General features: G+C 40.5%; 4 protein-coding genes, 1 long non-coding RNA gene and 1 other non-coding gene across 6 annotated transcripts; 2 read left to right on the forward strand and 4 right to left on the reverse strand.

Annotated features, from left to right (window-relative positions):
* LOC104745636 lies at window positions 335–1108 on the reverse strand. The gene has a single exon (XM_010466939.2). It carries the CDS (start codon window positions 990–992, stop codon window positions 522–524), a length of 471 nt encoding a protein of 156 aa, XP_010465241.1. The 5' UTR covers window positions 993–1108; the 3' UTR covers window positions 335–521.
* On the reverse strand, window positions 3329–4941 carry LOC104745645 (oxygen-evolving enhancer protein 1-1, chloroplastic). The gene is made up of 3 exons (XM_010466950.1): window positions 4626–4941; window positions 3993–4283; window positions 3329–3912 (listed from the first exon to the last, which is right to left on the reverse strand). Exons 1-3 carry the CDS (start codon window positions 4866–4868, stop codon window positions 3451–3453), a joined length of 996 nt encoding a protein of 331 aa, XP_010465252.1. The 5' UTR covers window positions 4869–4941; the 3' UTR covers window positions 3329–3450.
* TRNAI-AAU lies at window positions 5146–5219 on the reverse strand. Its single transcript has one exon. It is a non-coding gene; the product is annotated as a tRNA-Ile (tRNA).
* LOC104745654 (BTB/POZ domain-containing protein At5g66560-like) lies at window positions 9625–12081 on the reverse strand. The gene is made up of 4 exons (XM_010466961.2): window positions 11996–12081; window positions 11824–11893; window positions 10434–11735; window positions 9625–10346 (listed from the first exon to the last, which is right to left on the reverse strand). The coding sequence occupies exons 1-4, from the start codon at window positions 12034–12036 to the stop codon at window positions 9753–9755; spliced, it is 2007 nt and encodes a 668-aa protein (XP_010465263.1). The 5' UTR covers window positions 12037–12081; the 3' UTR covers window positions 9625–9752.
* LOC109130004 lies at window positions 11761–12417 on the forward strand. The gene is made up of 2 exons (XR_002036165.1): window positions 11761–11873; window positions 12018–12417. It is a non-coding gene; the product is annotated as an uncharacterized LOC109130004 (long non-coding RNA).
* LOC104757650 lies at window positions 16438–16824 on the forward strand. The gene has a single exon (XM_010480409.1). The coding sequence runs from the start codon at window positions 16438–16440 to the stop codon at window positions 16822–16824; it is 387 nt and encodes a 128-aa protein (XP_010478711.1).

The following is a 17166-nucleotide window of genomic DNA, read 5'->3' on the forward strand; positions in this document are numbered from 1 at the left end:
TCCCGGATGCAAACAGATGTGATAAAAACATGTAGAAGAGAAGTAAGAATGGACCACAAACTACATCATCGAATTCAAAGCATATCTTTATCATTAATTAATCCTTATATTGTTTCTTATGAAGAAAACAATTCGTTCAATCTGGTATTCAGTTTCGGTTGGATATGTTCCTTTAATCAAAGCTAGGTTAAATCGCGACGGACCGATTTGCCGGTTGTTATTTGTTAATTAGAGAGATTCATAAACATTGATGAGAAGACTAACCATTACGCATGAAAAGATTCATTTATATACATACGAAATTGCATTGTCATTAAGATAGGAATCACATCAATGGAATCTATATCATCCTCTCGATCGTGCTCATTTCTCAAATTTTATGCAATAAAAAAGGATCTATTTAATTGGATAAATTGTTTTCCTCCAATTAAAAAAAAGTCAAACATGCCTAATTACAGTTTATACGTCTTGGTCGAATTTTTTGTTTCTCAAAATAACTAAAAAGTTGACCCTAGATGCAACTACTCGGCGATGGTGGTCAAGTTAGCCGTAAATCGCCTCTTCCCTTTGCCACAACCTCTTCCACCACCACCGTTCGTCTTCACTCCGGCGACGTTTTTCTTTTGGTAAGTTTTTTCCGAAACGGATACATCTCCTTCGCCGGAAACCCAACCGACTCCGCCGCTCTTGGTCAACGCTGAGCTAGCTTTAACAGCTAAGGCCGCCATTTCCTCCGCTTTTAACGGATGATTGAGCCACGTCAGAGGTAAAACGAAGTAAAGCTGCCCTGAACGGAGCTCCTCGTTGCCGGCTACAGCTGAAACGGCGTCGTCGAAATCCATTTCGTCTGAGTTACAGACGAAACACGTAGGGTTCTTCTGCAGAATCTGCCAAACTTTGACTGGAGTTGAGAACTCTTGTAAAGTACCGTCCAGCAATATAAGCTTCGCTGAATCGCTTCTTGAAGATTCATGTGAAACGCACGCTCCCATTTTTCTCTTAAGTCTTTGAAAACGTTTTTAACTCTCTGGACTCGTGAGTTTAAGTAGTAGTAGTAATGTAAGAAAGAGATCTTGAGATGATGTTGTGTGTTGTGATTGTGAATATGAAAGAGACGACCTTATATATATTATACGAAAGAAGAAGAAGACAACATCGAGAATCTAAGTCCACGTTGGATCTGTCGTGTAGTGATAACAACTAAACATAACAGCTCACGGTGGATTATTGTATTGTCAAAACGGACCCATAGCGTGAAGGGGGTATAACGGGAAATGAGGAGAGAGAACGTGGCGAAGAATGAGAGAGGAAGGAGCATAGGTGGTGAAGGAGGAAGGGACCACGTGGCAGACAGAGGCAGGACCGGCAAGCAGACAAGATTGAGTTGGCCGGAGGTTTAGCTTCACCGGTGGGTTAGATTTCACGTGAAGACAATAGGGACTACTCTGACTCTGGCCATGCATGTGTGATTAGATTCTCTTTTTTTTTTTGGACCCTTTTGGTAGATACAAGAGTCACCTACCTTCATTTTTTTATTATTACTTTTTTCCTTCTTCTTCTTGATTTTGCATGAATGTGGCATTTATGAAAACATCCAACATTATTGAGTCCATAATCCTATATATTTTATGTTGAATTTGGACGGAATGCAAAAAAGTTGTATAGAATTTAAGTTTTGTATTTGTGTTTACAATATTGCTTAGTATAATGATCTCATTCACATTCAGATCGATTTAGTTGAAGTATCGTCTTTCTTTGTGTGTTAAAGTGGATTTATCACACTTTTAAAATATATCATTTGCTCAATGATTAAAGTTTCTAAAGTATTACTTATATAAGTAAAATATCTATTTTTATTTTTTGGTCGACAATTAAATATCTAATTTCCCTACCAGCTTTATACTTTCTGAATATAGAATAGCTCAAACCAATTAATTTACACACTCACACAGAGAAATATCTTTTCACTTTCTTTTTCTTTTGTTTGCTTCCTTAGGTTTTTGTAGGATTTAAAATCACCCACGTCTCCACCTATGTCTAATTTATGGATGTCAATTTTTAACTATTTAAACTTTTGTCCGATAGCTTTACATACGTCTAAAACATGTCCCAAATTCCTATAACCATTTTGATTTGATAATTAAATAATGGTTCGTCAGTAGGTCTTGTGGATATTAATCTGCCACGATAATGACGAATGCGCATAAGGCCAACAATAGTTATTCCATGAGGTGAAACTAGGCAATAATACAATTTTGCTTACGATTGACCCATTTATATCACGAGGCATATGTTTGTTGCTATTTGAAGTTATAGGATGATTCATTTTTTGTCACTGTCTTAAAATTCTTTTTTAATGAAACTGATCGGTTATCTTTTAATTAAAATGGAGTTTAATTTTGCTTCAAAAATCAAAACAATAATACTCCCGTAATGATATTTTTGGATTACGAACATGTGATTAGGTGGCAGTACTAACACACGCTTATAAAAACTACTGTTACAAGATCTATAAATTTGGGCCGACTGAATGTAAAGATTTGTACTATACAATACGATGAAATTGATCTCTCTCTAACATAAGTATAAAATAGAATTATGTCCCCAGGAAGATAAAATAATTTAACTAATCATCTATACTATAAAAACCATTGGTTTAATTAATCATTTGATACTTAAGAGAGAATCTGTCTGTGATCTGCAGTTGTTATGTGCTGTGTCCCACGCCAACGTAATTGTCTGTGTTCTTTCATGTTTCGAGATGTAAGACAAAACACAGACCAATCTATTTAATAGTACTAATTTATAAGTTAAACACTGTGTTTTGTTTAATTATATTCACACCCCATGCACAATAAATACAGCGCAATGAGCAAGATGATTAGACTAAATTATTTTCAAGAAATAAAGTAATTGTTTCCACTTGCTATTCGCCACTGGATGCACAGAAGTGCCATTACATATTTGTTTATTATATCAAATGGAGTTCTATATATAATCTGAAATTTTGAATTTGACAATCAACAAGAAAGCCCATCAGGTTAAGGACTGATGATAAGTGATAACATGTTTTAAGGCCCAAACATTATACAATGTAGACTGTATCAACAACGTACCAGTTGTTCATGAACATTTTGACTTGGTTCGAGTTGGACTAAATTTTGTTACAGATTATATGTACCAATCTACATATGTCGGTTTGGTTTAAGTTCATATTCCTAACCAAATTTGTTTGCAACGAACAATTTATGCTATTTCAGTTTTTTTCTCATCATAAACCATAAGGTTACAATAATTGGTACTGTTTTGACGAGGACGGACATGGATATACAGAAAATTCAAGATCTTAGGCATGTGCATTTTTTTTTATGAGAGAGATAAAGGAAGAAAGCATCAAAAGATGTTGTCATTATCCATCAAACATAATCAACAGAAAATATAATAACATGATCACTCAAGTTGACCATACCACACTCCTTGGATCTTCACATCCTTTGGTACCTTAGCACCCAAGTCAGTATCCGACGGCTGTAGACTCTCGAACACTCCGATCACTTCTCCTGTCTCCGGCTTGCTCTTTGTCACTTTCAAAGTGATCTCTCCCACAGAAGCTGCCGTGTTCTTCACGTTCTCCTTTACAAGCTCCTCCTCGTCTCCTCTGCCTCCAGCTGGCAATGCCACTGCGTTGTCATATCCTGTGGATCCACCACGACCCTTTGGGTCCAAGAAGGAAGAGCCACGGTACGATGGAACCAAGAATTTTCCGGTGAAGTTGTCTGGTTTGCCTGAGGCGTCAAGCTGTTTGACTGTGAAGAGGAATGGCACACGCTCGCCTCCTGGAAGCTGAACAGTCACTGCAGCGTAGTCGATTCCATCTTCTTCCTTGAAGTTGACGCTTCCGTCTGAAGCAACCTGCTCAAAAACAAATAAATCAAATCACAAACCGTAACCCTAATGACAAACAGTTTCTTGCAGTAGAAGCGAAATCAAACCTCGAAGGGTCCTTCGATCTCGTCAAGGGTGTAGGTGAGACGGGTCATGAGCTTGGTGTTCTGGAACTCAGGAGGAGCGTTCTTGCTTACACTCTCTGCCTTGACAGTGAATGAAGTAGGCTCGAAGCAGAACTTCTTGCCAGCGTACTTTCCGGGCTTGATTGAGAATGTCTCAGAGCCACCGTCAATAGTTGGGCACTGGTTAGCTGTTCCAGTTCCTTTGACTTCCATGTATGTCTTGCTCTGAATCTCATCGTAGGTCAGTCTCTTCGGAGCTTCAGCACTTGCTCCCTTTCATCACAGGAGAAACAAACCACTTTAATTCAACTGATCAATCCAACAAGACTGAATCAAAGATTACAAGAACTGGAATGTATTACGCTAATCCTAATCCGTTATTGGTTTAGGTGGTTCCGCTATGTTTTCAGTTCAAAACAAACCAATGTATTTGTATCGCATGTGAGATGACTTCGAATACATAGACTAATGCAAAATTTCAAATCAGAATTATGCTATCATATACAAAAGAAAAAACTCTTCTTCTCTGTTTCTTGATTAGATCAATCAATCTATAGTTCATAATAATGATCTTTATGGAAGATGAAACTGTGAGAGAGTATTCAAGAAAGTTACCGAGACAACGAGAGCAGAGGTGGCAAGAGCGAATCCGGCGATTTTGACAGCGTCGGAGCATTTTCCGGCGAAGTCCTTGAAGTCAGATTGGAAGGAGCAAGTGAGGCGAGCAGAAGAAGTTTCTAGCCCGAAAGACTTGCCGACGGTCTGAGTCGACCGAAGGTGAGCACTGCCACGAGAAGGAGCGGTGGAGATCTTCGCCGACTGGAGGAATGTGGCGGCAGATTGGAGAGAGGCAGCCATGGCCACAAAGTGTTTCAGATGGTTTCGAGTTTTTTTTTGTGTGTCTGTGTGATCCAAAGCTGAGAGAGCAAAAGTAAAGACTAAAGAGTAATAATCAAAAAGGCTGAGATAAGATTGAGATAAGGCGAGGATTTTGATTGGTTAGTTTCGTGAGAATCGGAGTGTCTGGTTTTATTTGTTGCCACGTGTCGGAATTTGAAGTGGAGATATGGATACTGTCTCAGTCAGGGATGCTGACCTGTAATATATCAAAATGGTTGTGAAAAATTAAAAAAGATGGCCCATGCAGGTTTCGAACCTGCGACCTTCGCGTTATTAGCACGACGCTCTAACCAACTGAGCTAATGGGCCATTGATGCTATATTTAGTAGAGTAAGTTAGATTTTCTCAAACAAGTTTTACTTTTGTGATATAAATGGCTCAGCCCACTAGTTTTTGTGTGTGTCCACAGTCCACGCCAGTTGATATTCAAATAATCAAATTATTAAAGTTTACTCTTGGTCCTCATACGAGAAGCACCTCATCAGATGTAGTCTCATGTTGTACTCTTGTAGATGTTGGTTTCAGAAAATGCAGAATGTCATCTTAATCCACATTGGTTTAGGATTACGAACCAAGTTCTGATAGACTGATACCATAAACCAGACTTAGTTTTAAATAATTCTAGTGGTTAACAAGTTTTAGTGCTGTCGATACAAGATTATCGTCTGTTTATTCATCAATGTTACATTGGTCATTATGATAATAATTCTAGTGGTGATTATTCGTTTGTTTCTTAATCATTGTCCAATAGGTCAATATGAGAAGTATTGGGGGCCGACGATCTATTTCCCCATGAGAACTATCGTATCAAGCCAGATAGAGCCCAAACTTTGACCTCGATCTATATGTTCCTGAAAAAAAAGTTCGAAGCTTAATTCTCTCCGAATCAAAAGTTCAAAACCCGTATCTCCCCGAATTAATGGTTCGACATCTATTAACCCACAAACCCGAGTTATGTTGGTTTACTGTTTGTTATACCGACTATTAAAGAACATAAACCAAATAAAACCAGATTTTGACCCAATTCTAACTTAAACCCAATTAAAACCTAAACCATGTTTCAGAAATCTAAATTAAATATTCATGTAGGCATTTCATCAAATATCTAAATTATAAAATATCCCTAGTCAATCAATACTAATATACTAGTGGTGCCTTAATTAATTCAAATCTCAGCTTAAGAACCCCATTGAAGAATGGGTGAGCGACTACATCATGAATCTTCCGAGGAGATAGTGCATAATAGTTCATGGCAGCGAGAAAATTGAGCGGTTCTCATTAGATTTCCTAAGCATAAGTTTGCAAATATTTAGATAACAACAAAAACAAAAACAAGAAAAATTCTCAAATTTACTTTTAACACAAATCTCACAAACAAGAACAATTCCCAGATTTCATAACCCTAATCTCCAAATTGATTAACCGTAGAGAGTGCGACATTTCCTCTTCAAAGCGTAGACATCATCCATGGCAGTCACCGTCTTCCTCTTGGCGTGCTCCCTTGTGACATTCTCCGGAAATGTTTGGTGATACCTTGAATATTATCTCTAAGAATCTTCTGATGCCTCTTGGCTGCTTCCTTTCCTGAGATCTTTTAAGAACAGAAACCCTAGTTTTCCAGATCAATCAATCTAATTTGTAATAGAATAATTAAAATTGCATAATATATGGGTGTTAATGGTTAAGAAGATAAAGGATTAAGGTGAGAGGGATTTGACCAGAAAAAAGGGGTGAGAGGGCTTACGAAGAAGAAGATTAGTTTAGTTGTGTCATGAATGTATGTAATTTAGATTTCTAATTGTCTTTTTGCTATTTCTGAGACATGGTTTAGGTTTTAATTGGGTTTAAGATAAAATTGGGTCAAAATCTGGTTTTATTTGGTTTATATTCTTAAGTTCTTTAATAGTCGGTATAACAAACAATAAACCAACATAACTCAGGTTTGTGGATTAATAGATCTCGAACTATTAATTCGGGGATTTTTTTTTTCAGGGACATATAGATTGAGGTCAAAGTTTGGACTCTATCTGCCTTATACGATAGTTCTCATGGGAAAATAGATCGTCGGCTCAAAGTACTGGTTATTAGTTCTGATTTGGTCCTGACTCGTTAACTTAAAAAGTATTATGTATTCTTCCTTAGCGTCGCCGTCTTCATAGTAGAATGGGATTTACCACTGAAAACGAATATATCAACTTGAAAAATAAAGAAAGAGAAGAGAGGAAGAGAGAGAAGGCACTCAGAATGAGTAGGAGGTATAGATTCATCCATAGATATCAGATGACAATAAACAATCCTCATCATGCCTTCCCCATTCTTCTTCTTCAATCAATTTTTTTTTTTTTTTAAATTAGGTGAAAACAGATAGTAGTAAGAAATCGATCAATTGGAGTAAAATTAAAAAAAAAAAAAAGGGATTCCTCTCAGACAAATGCCTCGATTGTCCCCATGATTTTAATGAATGGATTTCATCGGACTCGTCATCTATGTTGTTCTTCATCACTGAGAAACCCCTCTTTTCATATTTTTCTATACCTAAAAAAACTGAGATCTAACTAATACTACTAAGGAATAAAGCAAATCCTCTCAGACAAATGCCTCGTTTGTCCCCATGATTTAATGAATGGATTTCATCGGACTCGTCATCTATTGTTTCTTCATCAATGAGAATTTTCTTTCCGATCTACGAAAAAGTTGCATAGTTTTAAAACAAAATCAAATAGCCAAAACCGATTAAGATTTAACTAAAAACTTTAACAAGTCAAGAACAAAAGACGGACACATAGCTAACTCTAGGAAAATTAGCAGAGATACTTTTAAGGTTTTTTGCTCGGAACACGAATTGTACTTGCGTTATTAGCTCTGGCGGAAGCCGATCTATTTTATAGCAAAAACAAAAGTAGGGTTTTTTACTTAGAACGACATGAAGTCCTACTCTCGATGATTCTGAACAGTCTTCAGCTGCTTTTCATTCAAAACGGCGTGCATTTCACTTGGATATACGTTAAACGGGAAGGAGTCCCTAAATTTGAAACAATCTCTCTTGAACTGAGCAATTTGCTAACCTCACCGACTTTGAGACCCATAACTTGCGGCCCAGTTTCAGATAGTTCAGTTCGTAACCAACTTGTATTTGTATATATTATGTAGGGATCGTGTGCTTCTTGTTTAAGTTGGTCATTAGGAGCATTTCAAAAATACATTGTTTTTTCTTTTTCTTTTCAATAATATTCTCTTTAATCTACAAAAAAAAAAACTAATTTCTAACCCACAAGAAACAAAATAACAGTACATCCTAGCAAAATAAGTCTTTCAGAAAGACACATTAATGATCGTCAGCTCTTGGATTATGCTAAGATCTAGATGGGCTGTTTATTGGGCTTTCATCAAACAAAGAGATACTACAAAAGGTATTTCTACAATTTGGATAAATTATATGTATAATACAACAATAGTTTTGTACAAAATATGTTAGAGTGATGCATATTAAAGAATTTATATGCATTATCTTTTAAAAATGACATTATAGTGTTGTACAAAACTATGATGTTTTGGAACTTAAGCACAACACTAGTAGAAGATGCATGATAATGTACATCTTAAATGAATATAATGAATGAATGAATAAATGATTTCAAATAAGTTCAAAAGACTTGGTTTTGTATGAATTGTCAAATGTTGAAGAAAAAACTTCATTATCGAATATGATAGACTTGTAGATGCATATTAACAAGATTTAGTTTATTCATATTTGTATAATATCAGAATAATACTATTACATAATTTAGATTATTCTTCCAATAATCTCCAAATTACATAATGAGAATCAGATTTTTTTTTTGTTGTGGTGTATATGTTATATACTGATTTAAAAACTATATATATTTCTTCTGATTAACATTCCTCCTTGGTTCTAATCAGATGAGTATCTGATGTAGCGTATACACCTCTCTCGTTTTGGACTTCGTTTGGTTTTTTTTCATGGGCTTTTGTTTTTATTTGTCGGTTTAATTATTATTAGTGGAGGTTTGTTCCACCTCATATCTACTTAGGAGTTTTCCTTATTTTAATTCTTAGCATGATACCCTAGATATCATAAGAAGTATAAATAAGATTGTTATGTCTCTTAGAAGAGACAGCTTTTGATATTTTAATAACATAGAAGAATTATTCTTTTTTTTTTTAAAGTTTTCGTAGCTTGTTTCTTGTTCCACAAGTCATCAAGTTCTTAGCACGAGCATCTCGTCTCTTCATTGAATTGGTTCTTCTTTTCAATTGATTAGCTTGACTACTCATTTCCTTAATATTCCGCTGCACTAGTATCAAAAGCCCTCTTACTAGTAGAATCATTGGAGGAGATAAAGAAAGAGCTTTTGTTTTGGTGGTAGCTGTGTGAGAGGATTAAATCACCGAAATGACATCTGTATGGATCACCAGTTCTAGAGTAAGTTTTATAAATCTATGATTAAATAACCAGAGATTTTTAGATTATTTTAAATGATTTTACATAAATTTCAAGTTGAATAACATAATTTTTTAAAATCATGAATTGAATAACAATTGATTTTAAGAATACTTTATAATCTTTCCAAATTTGAATACCTCCCTCTAAAGTCTTGCCAAATTACTATTTCAAATTTATTTACGTTATCAAAAGGGTACGACGAAAGTCAAACGGTTTGTGTCAAGCCAGAGAGAGCAACGCTGATGCATATTGCTGCAAGAAACCTCACGAACGATTTAATAAATAAATAAAGAGACTAAAAATCCAAGAATCACAATAATATGCTTCTCTTAACTACACAAAAAAAAAAAATGATACAATCAATTGGAAAATTCAATTCAAGAACGTCGTGATCTATTATGATTAACCATTGTTGCCTCATGAGAATCGCAGACCTGCGTCTTGAATTTACATCCCAATTTCTTCGTAATCGACCAACTTCTAGGCCGATCAGTCGTCGCCGTCGCCGGTGATGATGAACCTCCTTCTTTATCAATCTTAGCAATCACTTTCTTCATGTTGGAACACTCTCTCTCTAACCGGTGAACACGCGTCCTCATCGTATCCATATCCAAACGAAGCACCTGATTCTCTCTCACCGTCTTCTTCCATTTCCCTGCGTCCACCACCTGTCCTTCTCCTCCTCTCCTTTCATCCCCTTCCTCTTCTTCCGTTACTGTTTCCGTTGTTATCCTTACTCCTGACGGTCTCGCCTCCGTTGACGGTGACGGTGACGGCGATTGTGCCGCTAGTAACGTCCCGGCGATCGCGTGCCGGAGCTGTAACTGCTCGAAGAAGAGGACTTGTACGACGGCTCGTAGCGGAAGCCGCTCGTTTTGCGCGGCGTGTGTGCATGCTTCGAGAGTCAGTTTTTGACAATCCATCACGCCGCATATCTTCTCCCTTTCTGCTTCCGATACCCATGGATGCGCCTATTATAAAATTTTCAAAAACAAATATATAAATCAGATCAAAATTCTCAGATCTGCTCCGAGATGAATGTAGTTTAAGTAGATCACCTTGAGGTAAACGTCGACAGCTCTGTAAAGACCGTCATCGTAGAGACGAGCTTGATCTGGGAGTGAGATGGCTAAATTGTAGAATTTATCAGATTTGAGATTCGCATCCGATGCGATCTCCGCGAGAAATCCATCCATTAGTTTCCCGACGAGCATCAGTGACGACGGAGAAGATCGTCCATCAGCTTCGACTATAGCGGAGGAGGTGTTCGATTGCTCCAATGTATCGAGAAAGTGACCTAAGATTCTCTCTACCAAATCGACGTCGTATAATGTCTCGTTGAGGTATGAGTAACTCGGGACGAGTAAATCGTCGAGCGTGGCTCGTTCTAGCTGCGATCCGATTTTTCTCTCGAGGAGATGACGGCAAGTCTCGGAGGCGTTGAGGATGATGGATGTTCGTAGTAAGCCGAAGAGGAATCTAGTGGTTGAAGAGATTGAGCTTTTATCTAATGGAAGGTTAGAGGTTATCGTCTCTAGTAACTCTCTCTGTTCATTCTCTGAAACTGCTGTTGTTGAAGATGACGATTGCGGTTTCCGGTTAGAACGTAAGATTCCGGGAATGTGCTTCTTAGCGTAACAAATCAAACAGCTCTCTATGATGTCTGAGCTCAGATCTCCTGATCTCATTGATAGGATCACAGTTCTGAAGATCGGAAGGCTCAGTTGCGACAGATCTTCAAACCACAGCTCCATACTCTGTTTCTTTCGAGATTTCGCCGCGCCGCCGGGGATAAGTTGTAGATCGGTGCCGCCGGTGTCGTTTACAGGCCATCCGAACAGAGAGGGATCAGCTGAGGAAGCTCTGGAGATGATGGACTCTATGCACTGTTTAGTTATACCAAGCGATCCGGCTAAAGAAGAGACTGACTCGCACGCTTTGAGAGCTTGGATTGATTCTCGCAAGCTCTTGTAGACGGAGTGAGAGAGAAACCTCTCGGTTTTGGAGATTAGGTTATCAGGTGAATACTCTTCCGTCATTTCGAGGTGTTGGGCGGCGCAACGAAGTGGAACAACAGTGGAAGCAGAGAGGTCCATCTTGACGCCGTAGCAGAACTTGGCCACCATCTCGAAGCTCTCTGAACTTCCCGGGAAGTCTTCGAGTTTTATGTGGGGATAACCATTATCTTCCTCCATCTCTTGCTCTTCTTCTTCTTCATCCTTGATTTCGTGGCCTTTACCTTTCGTGTCAGTATCTTCTACTACTTTAGGGTCGGTGACAGTTAGGGCCATGGAACAAGATCTAGTCTCTTGCTCTGTAATCAACCTGTGAAGTTTTCTGCTCTTTGACATGAGAGGAAACTGTGGAAAGCAACCAAAAAAAAAAGTCTGTGAGATGAGAAGAAGACAAATCCTCTGAGAGGCGTTTAGTTTAAAGAAGAACAAGAACCTTATGGAGATGGAATGTCATGTCATCAACTTCGATTTCAATGTCGCTAGGTAAACCAGTCGTACAAAACCTGCATCATCATAAGGGAAAACCAAGAAATTTCTCTTTTAGGCATATTAACAATAGTAGTAATAATTTATTAGTAGAATCAGTGTTAGCTAAAGCTATTCACCATGCTTGACCCTTGGAGCTAGATTTCTCAGCAGAAGCCATTAATGGAGTGGAGGAGACAGCGGTGAGGAAAAGAAAGCTCTGATCACTTACTGAGGCAGAAGAAACCAAAGAGCCAATCTCTTTCTAAAGAAGGAATATGGAGAGAGAACAAGAGGGGTAAAGGAGGGGAAGGAATCCTAAATCATGAGAAAGAGACACTTTAAAAAACATTATTCGGATTTCGAAAAAGGGGATCTCGTTTTTGATCCATCTTTTTATTTTTTTCTTTTTCTTCTCTTTAGTTTTAGTATTTAATAAAATTTTAAATGCGAGTTTAGTTGGAGAACAGCAAGAATCTCAACTACTGCTACTACTCTAGAGACGACACATTTTCAGATAAATTACGCGTTGGGAGTAGCAAAATCTCCACTCATTTGTTAATCATTTTACAATTCTTAATCCCGTTTTTCTTTTAAACACCCCCTCTCGTTTTTTGCTTTCTTTCTTCTGTTTCCTTTTTACAATTTCTTTGCTTATGTGAAATGCACTATTTCAATTATATTCGTATGTGATTGACCTTTATAAATTGAAAAAAAAAAAATTGATAAATCATAAAAATTAGGCATGGAAGACGAAGCTGCTTTTGTTTGAAGAAATTAAGTGGAAGAAATATTATTATTTAGACTATTATTTTTCGGTTATTATTAATAATGTCTCACCTAATTCTGAAAATTTGTGAAAATTGACGTTTAGGGAGCCCATGTGGAATGCAAGTGAAGACATTAATTGTTTTTTTTTTTAATTTGTTTTCTACATATAAGTTGTTGTATATATGAAATTTATTGCAATATTTTTACAGATGTAAAGTGAGAAGCAAGAAGAGAAAAGAAAAAGTAGTATATGTGCAACTTTCAATGCATTGATTTGTTCATCCACAGTCTCAAAAACCCAACACAACAAATAAATCCCACCTTTTGAATTTTTGAATGTGGAAGCAAACATTACGGTTGCTCGTGTTTATTAATTAGTATATCTGTTTGTAGACCCCTCTGTTTTTAATTGCTTGTTTCAAACTTTCCTTTCGTGTTTTTTAATGCAGCAAAATGTTTTTTTAATGTTTTTTAATTCATCTCATACCACATTACAAACCTTCCTTTTTTTACTTAATAGGATTAGGTTTACTGAAGATGTAAGATACGTAAAGTCTATGTTTTCTCAGTATAGTAGTTTCAATTATTTGCCTTTTTAATTTATGAAAGAATATCAAAGCAAAGTATATACTTATTCCAAAACATTCTTTTGGCCTTTAGTATTTTTTTTCCTCAAAAATCATAATGTGTATTCTTTGATCTTTTTAAGCATGGATGCAATATCTTGGACATCATCCATTAATAGCACTAAACAACAATAACAAAGAAACAATCAAAGTAAGAAGAGTAGACTTTTGCCAATAGAAACTTTACAAGTCGTCACTCATTTTTCTTTCTTCTCTTTTGCTTTATCTTATTCCTTATGATCTCACGTGTTGGAAGAAAAAATCATCTGATGGATGTTGCCTAATTATCTATTAAGTTACAGAAGACTAAACATTGGTTGGTTGTTTCATACTCACCTCACATCGTCTCGTCCATTTCAAACTTTCACACCATCAAACTTAAGTTAACTAACAATACATATATGTTGGTGTTGGGTTTCGACGATCATAAGGCCCACCAAATAAGCCCATTAGGGCGTACGCGCAGGCCAGGATAAGAGGCCCAGTAAGGGCCCATGGAGGAAAACCCGAGCAGGAGGATGAAGTCAACCTGGAGAAGAAATCGGGATTGGGGAGCCGAGATTGCAGCGAGACGTTCAGGAAGGGTTTCGAGGAATTTTAGTTTAAATAGCAGATGAATGTGAAGGACACAACACATGTAATCAAGCTCAGAGCGAATCAATAGAAAAAGTGAATACAAAAGTCCAGTTCGTTGTTTTTCATAGTTCTAAGTCGATTTGTACCGAAAGTCTGCCCAGATCTCATTTTACAAACTTATTCTTCTAATTGTTGTTTCTAGCCCCAACAATTTGGCGCCGCCTGTGGGGACTTAGGTCTTTCTATTCTCAAAAATCGACTGCTTTGAACTCCAGCGAAATGGATCCATCCACCGCTAACACAATCATCTCAGAGACTGCTCCACCAGCGGCAGTCCACGGATCCACCTCCATCAGTGCACCTTCCCAGGGTGCACCCGCGTCAGCCCAGTCCGATAACGAGGTTACAGATCTAGTCAGACCCGGGACAGGCTCATCACTTGACGACAGTCAAGCACCGAACCAAAGTATTTTGGGAGGTTCGGGTCTCACTCATCACAGACCCGCCCAAACTCAGAATCTCGGTAGTACAAACCCAGGGGTTACCGTCGGGGTTGTTCCCACGGCCCCCGCGATCTTGACAGGAAACAGGAATCAGTCCCGAGTATGGACTCGTTCAGAGAATAACGGAACGAACCGACCCGGACAGCACCATGCGCCGGTGGTCTCCTCCGGGACCCCCGTCAGCAACGATCTGTCCGAGATTCGCGGAATGCTCGCCGTTCTGATCGATAAGACCCAAAGTCAAGATGCGACAAATCGGGCCCTCATGAACAGAATCGAGCGGCATGAACAAGAGCTCGCTTCTCGCGCAAATCTCGGACCCAATCGGGATTCCGCGTACTCTTCGGGAACAGCTTTAACCAATCCCACGGAAAGAGCCTTTCCCCGGACTCGTCTCGACTTTGAGGCGGTCCACGTTACCCCACCCGGGATCAGAACGTTACCCGTTTTCACGCCGTCAGAGAGCAACAGAGCTCCGAGCTCGTCGGTCTTAAATGGTAACGCGAGCTCGCGACGTGACGAGCATCCCCCATCCGGGGACGTCGGGTCAGCAGGGCAGGTCCTCCGCACCTCGGGGGCTCTGGAGGGCTCCTCGGTGAGACTGGATCCAGTCCCGACAGGAGAACTCAGAAATGGGGCGTCACGAGGAATAACGACCGAGGATCTCGGTCTTCCCGGACCTCCGAGTAGCGGCGCATTCAGCGCGCAGTTCCTAACCGAGTACATGAATAAGGCAAGCGCCGAGATGGCCCAAATCCGCTCTAAGGTGCACCTGGCAACAAGCGCAGCCCCAGACATCGATCGCGTGATCGCCGAAACAAGGCGTACCCCGTTCACAGACCGAATCGCGAAGGTTCGCCTTCGTGACGTGGGCAAGCTCCGCCTTCCCGAATACGCGGGCATAACGGACCCGGGAGCGCACCTCCGAGCTTTCAGATTAGCCATAACAAAAGCTTATCTCACCGACGACGAGTGTGAAGCCGGCTACTGCCGTTACTTCGCCGAGAACCTGGTGGGACCGGCGTTGGAATGGTTCGCCTCTTTGGAATCTAACTCCATTGACAGCTTCGATCAGCTCGCCTCGGCATTTTTGAAGCAGTATTCAGTCTTTTTCCAAGCTAAGGTGACCGAATCAGACCTTTGGCTTCTCGTCCAAGAAAAAGACGAACCGCTCTGCGATTACATCAATCGCTTCAAGTCAACCAAAGCCAGGATAACCAACCTAAACGACGAGGTTGCCCTGGCAGCCCTTCGGCATGGCTTATGGTACACCTCGAAATTCCGCGAAGAGCTCACCGTTCGACAACCCCCGTCGCTCGACGACGCACTCCATAGGTCGATTAATTTCGCCCGAGCAGAAGAGGAGCGGGCCGCTCTGGCCGAGATCCATAAGTCATCAAAAGCACCGTACAATCCTCCCAAAAAGACTCTCCGGAAGGAGCCGTTTGAGTCTGGTTTGCATGCTTTCGCGGTTGACTCCGCACCCAAAGCAAAAAACCCGAACTTCGATCCCGAGAAATTCTGCAAGTAACACAAAATACGCGGACACTCGACTGAAGAGTGCAGAACCGTGGGACGTCTCCTCGCGCGGAAGCACGAAGCGGGGGAGCTCGGCGAAATCGACCTCGAAAAAGAGGGCGAAAGGGCGAGAGAAGCCAACGCCACAACCAAAGAAGCCGCAGCTAAGCGCGAAAGGACCGACGAGGCCGAGGGATCTTCCCCCCTCCAGCCCCAAAGAAACGCATTGACCTGGTGTTCAAAGGACTCTCTCTTTGCCGTACCTCCCCCGGCTCGGTATTTACCCCGCCTCCGGCTCCCCGGAGGCTCGCGAGCTTCCGCCCGTTCATCTCCCGATGTTTCAAAGAGTCAAATCCGACTCATAGAGTCGACTTCATCACGGGAGGATCCTCCTTATGTCGTAACTCAGTTAATTCGATCAAGGCCTACCAACGTAGGGTCGATAGTTACCATCGTGAACGGAAACCCCGCTCGGACCCGGACTACGAGATTACGTTTTGGGAAAGCGAAACCGCGGACCTGGATAAACCCCACGACGACGCTCTAATCGTAAGGTTAGACGTCGGGGGATGCGAGCTCTCCAGAATAATGATCGACACCGGGAGCTCCGTCGATCTCTTGTTCTACGATGCTTTTAGGCGGATGGGTTATCCTGATTCCGAGCTAAAAGGGGCCAAAACCCCGCTCACCGGGTTCGCCGGCGACACGACCTTAGCTAAGGGCACCATTTCCCTCATAGTGGAAGCCCGTGGGGTACGACGTCTCGTCGACTTCGTGGTCGTCGATCGTCCCGCCCCCTTCAACGCTATCCTCGGCAGACCTTGGTTGTATGGGATGAAGGCGGTCCCGTCAACGTACCACCAATGTGTGAAGTTCCCGTCACGGGGCGGAATTGCCACCATCTACGGTAGCCAACGAACCTCAAGACAGTGTTACAGAAGCGGCTACGATCTGATCAAAAAATCCGACCAATAGCAATTAATGATCGCTGACGAGCTGGAATCAAGACAGCTCGTTAAGCGCACAGATCCCGCCTCGCGCGGACCCGTAATGACCAAGGTCGATCAGGTCCCAATCATGGAAGGGCACCCGGAACGATGCGTTGGAATCGGGGCCGATCTCAAACCTAGTACAAGGAACGACCTGATCCAGTTTCTGGGTCGGAATCACAACACCTTCGCCTGGTCCTCATCGGACATGAAAGAAATCGACATTAGCGTGACTTCTCACCAGCTCAACATCGACCCCACCTACAAACCCATAAAACAGAAGCGTCGTAAGCTCGGCCCCGAAAGGGCGAATGCAGTGAACGACGAG

This window comes from Camelina sativa, chromosome 2 (genome assembly GCF_000633955.1).
Source record: "Camelina sativa cultivar DH55 chromosome 2, Cs, whole genome shotgun sequence".
In the NCBI taxonomy this organism is placed as follows: Eukaryota; Viridiplantae; Streptophyta; class Magnoliopsida; order Brassicales; family Brassicaceae; genus Camelina; species Camelina sativa.

What these genes read in the sequence shown, in the direction of transcription:
- LOC104745636 (XM_010466939.2), bottom strand. Translation starts at nt 992, where the DNA reads ATGGGAGCGTGCGTTTCACATGAATCTTCAAGAAGCGATTCAGCGAAG.
- LOC104745645 (XM_010466950.1), bottom strand. Translation starts at nt 4,868, where the DNA reads ATGGCTGCCTCTCTCCAATCTGCCGCCACATTCCTCCAGTCGGCGAAG. An exon ending in CCTCTGCTCTCGTTGTCTCG is followed by an intron (nt 4,284 to 4,625) that starts GTAACTTTCTTG and finishes CTGTGATGAAAG; the next exon opens with GGAGCAAGTGCTGAAGCTCC. An exon ending in AGATCGAAGGACCCTTCGAG is followed by an intron (nt 3,913 to 3,992) that starts GTTTGATTTCGC and finishes GTTTTTGAGCAG; the next exon opens with GTTGCTTCAGACGGAAGCGT.
- LOC104745654 (XM_010466961.2), bottom strand. Translation starts at nt 12,036, where the DNA reads ATGGCTTCTGCTGAGAAATCTAGCTCCAAGGGTCAAGCATG. An exon ending in AGCTCCAAGGGTCAAGCATG is followed by an intron (nt 11,894 to 11,995) that starts GTGAATAGCTTT and finishes ATGATGATGCAG; the next exon opens with GTTTTGTACGACTGGTTTAC. An exon ending in CTGTCGACGTTTACCTCAAG is followed by an intron (nt 10,347 to 10,433) that starts GTGATCTACTTA and finishes ATTTTATAATAG; the next exon opens with GCGCATCCATGGGTATCGGA.
- LOC104757650 (XM_010480409.1), top strand. Translation starts at nt 16,438, where the DNA reads ATGATCGACACCGGGAGCTCCGTCGATCTCTTGTTCTACGATGCTTTT.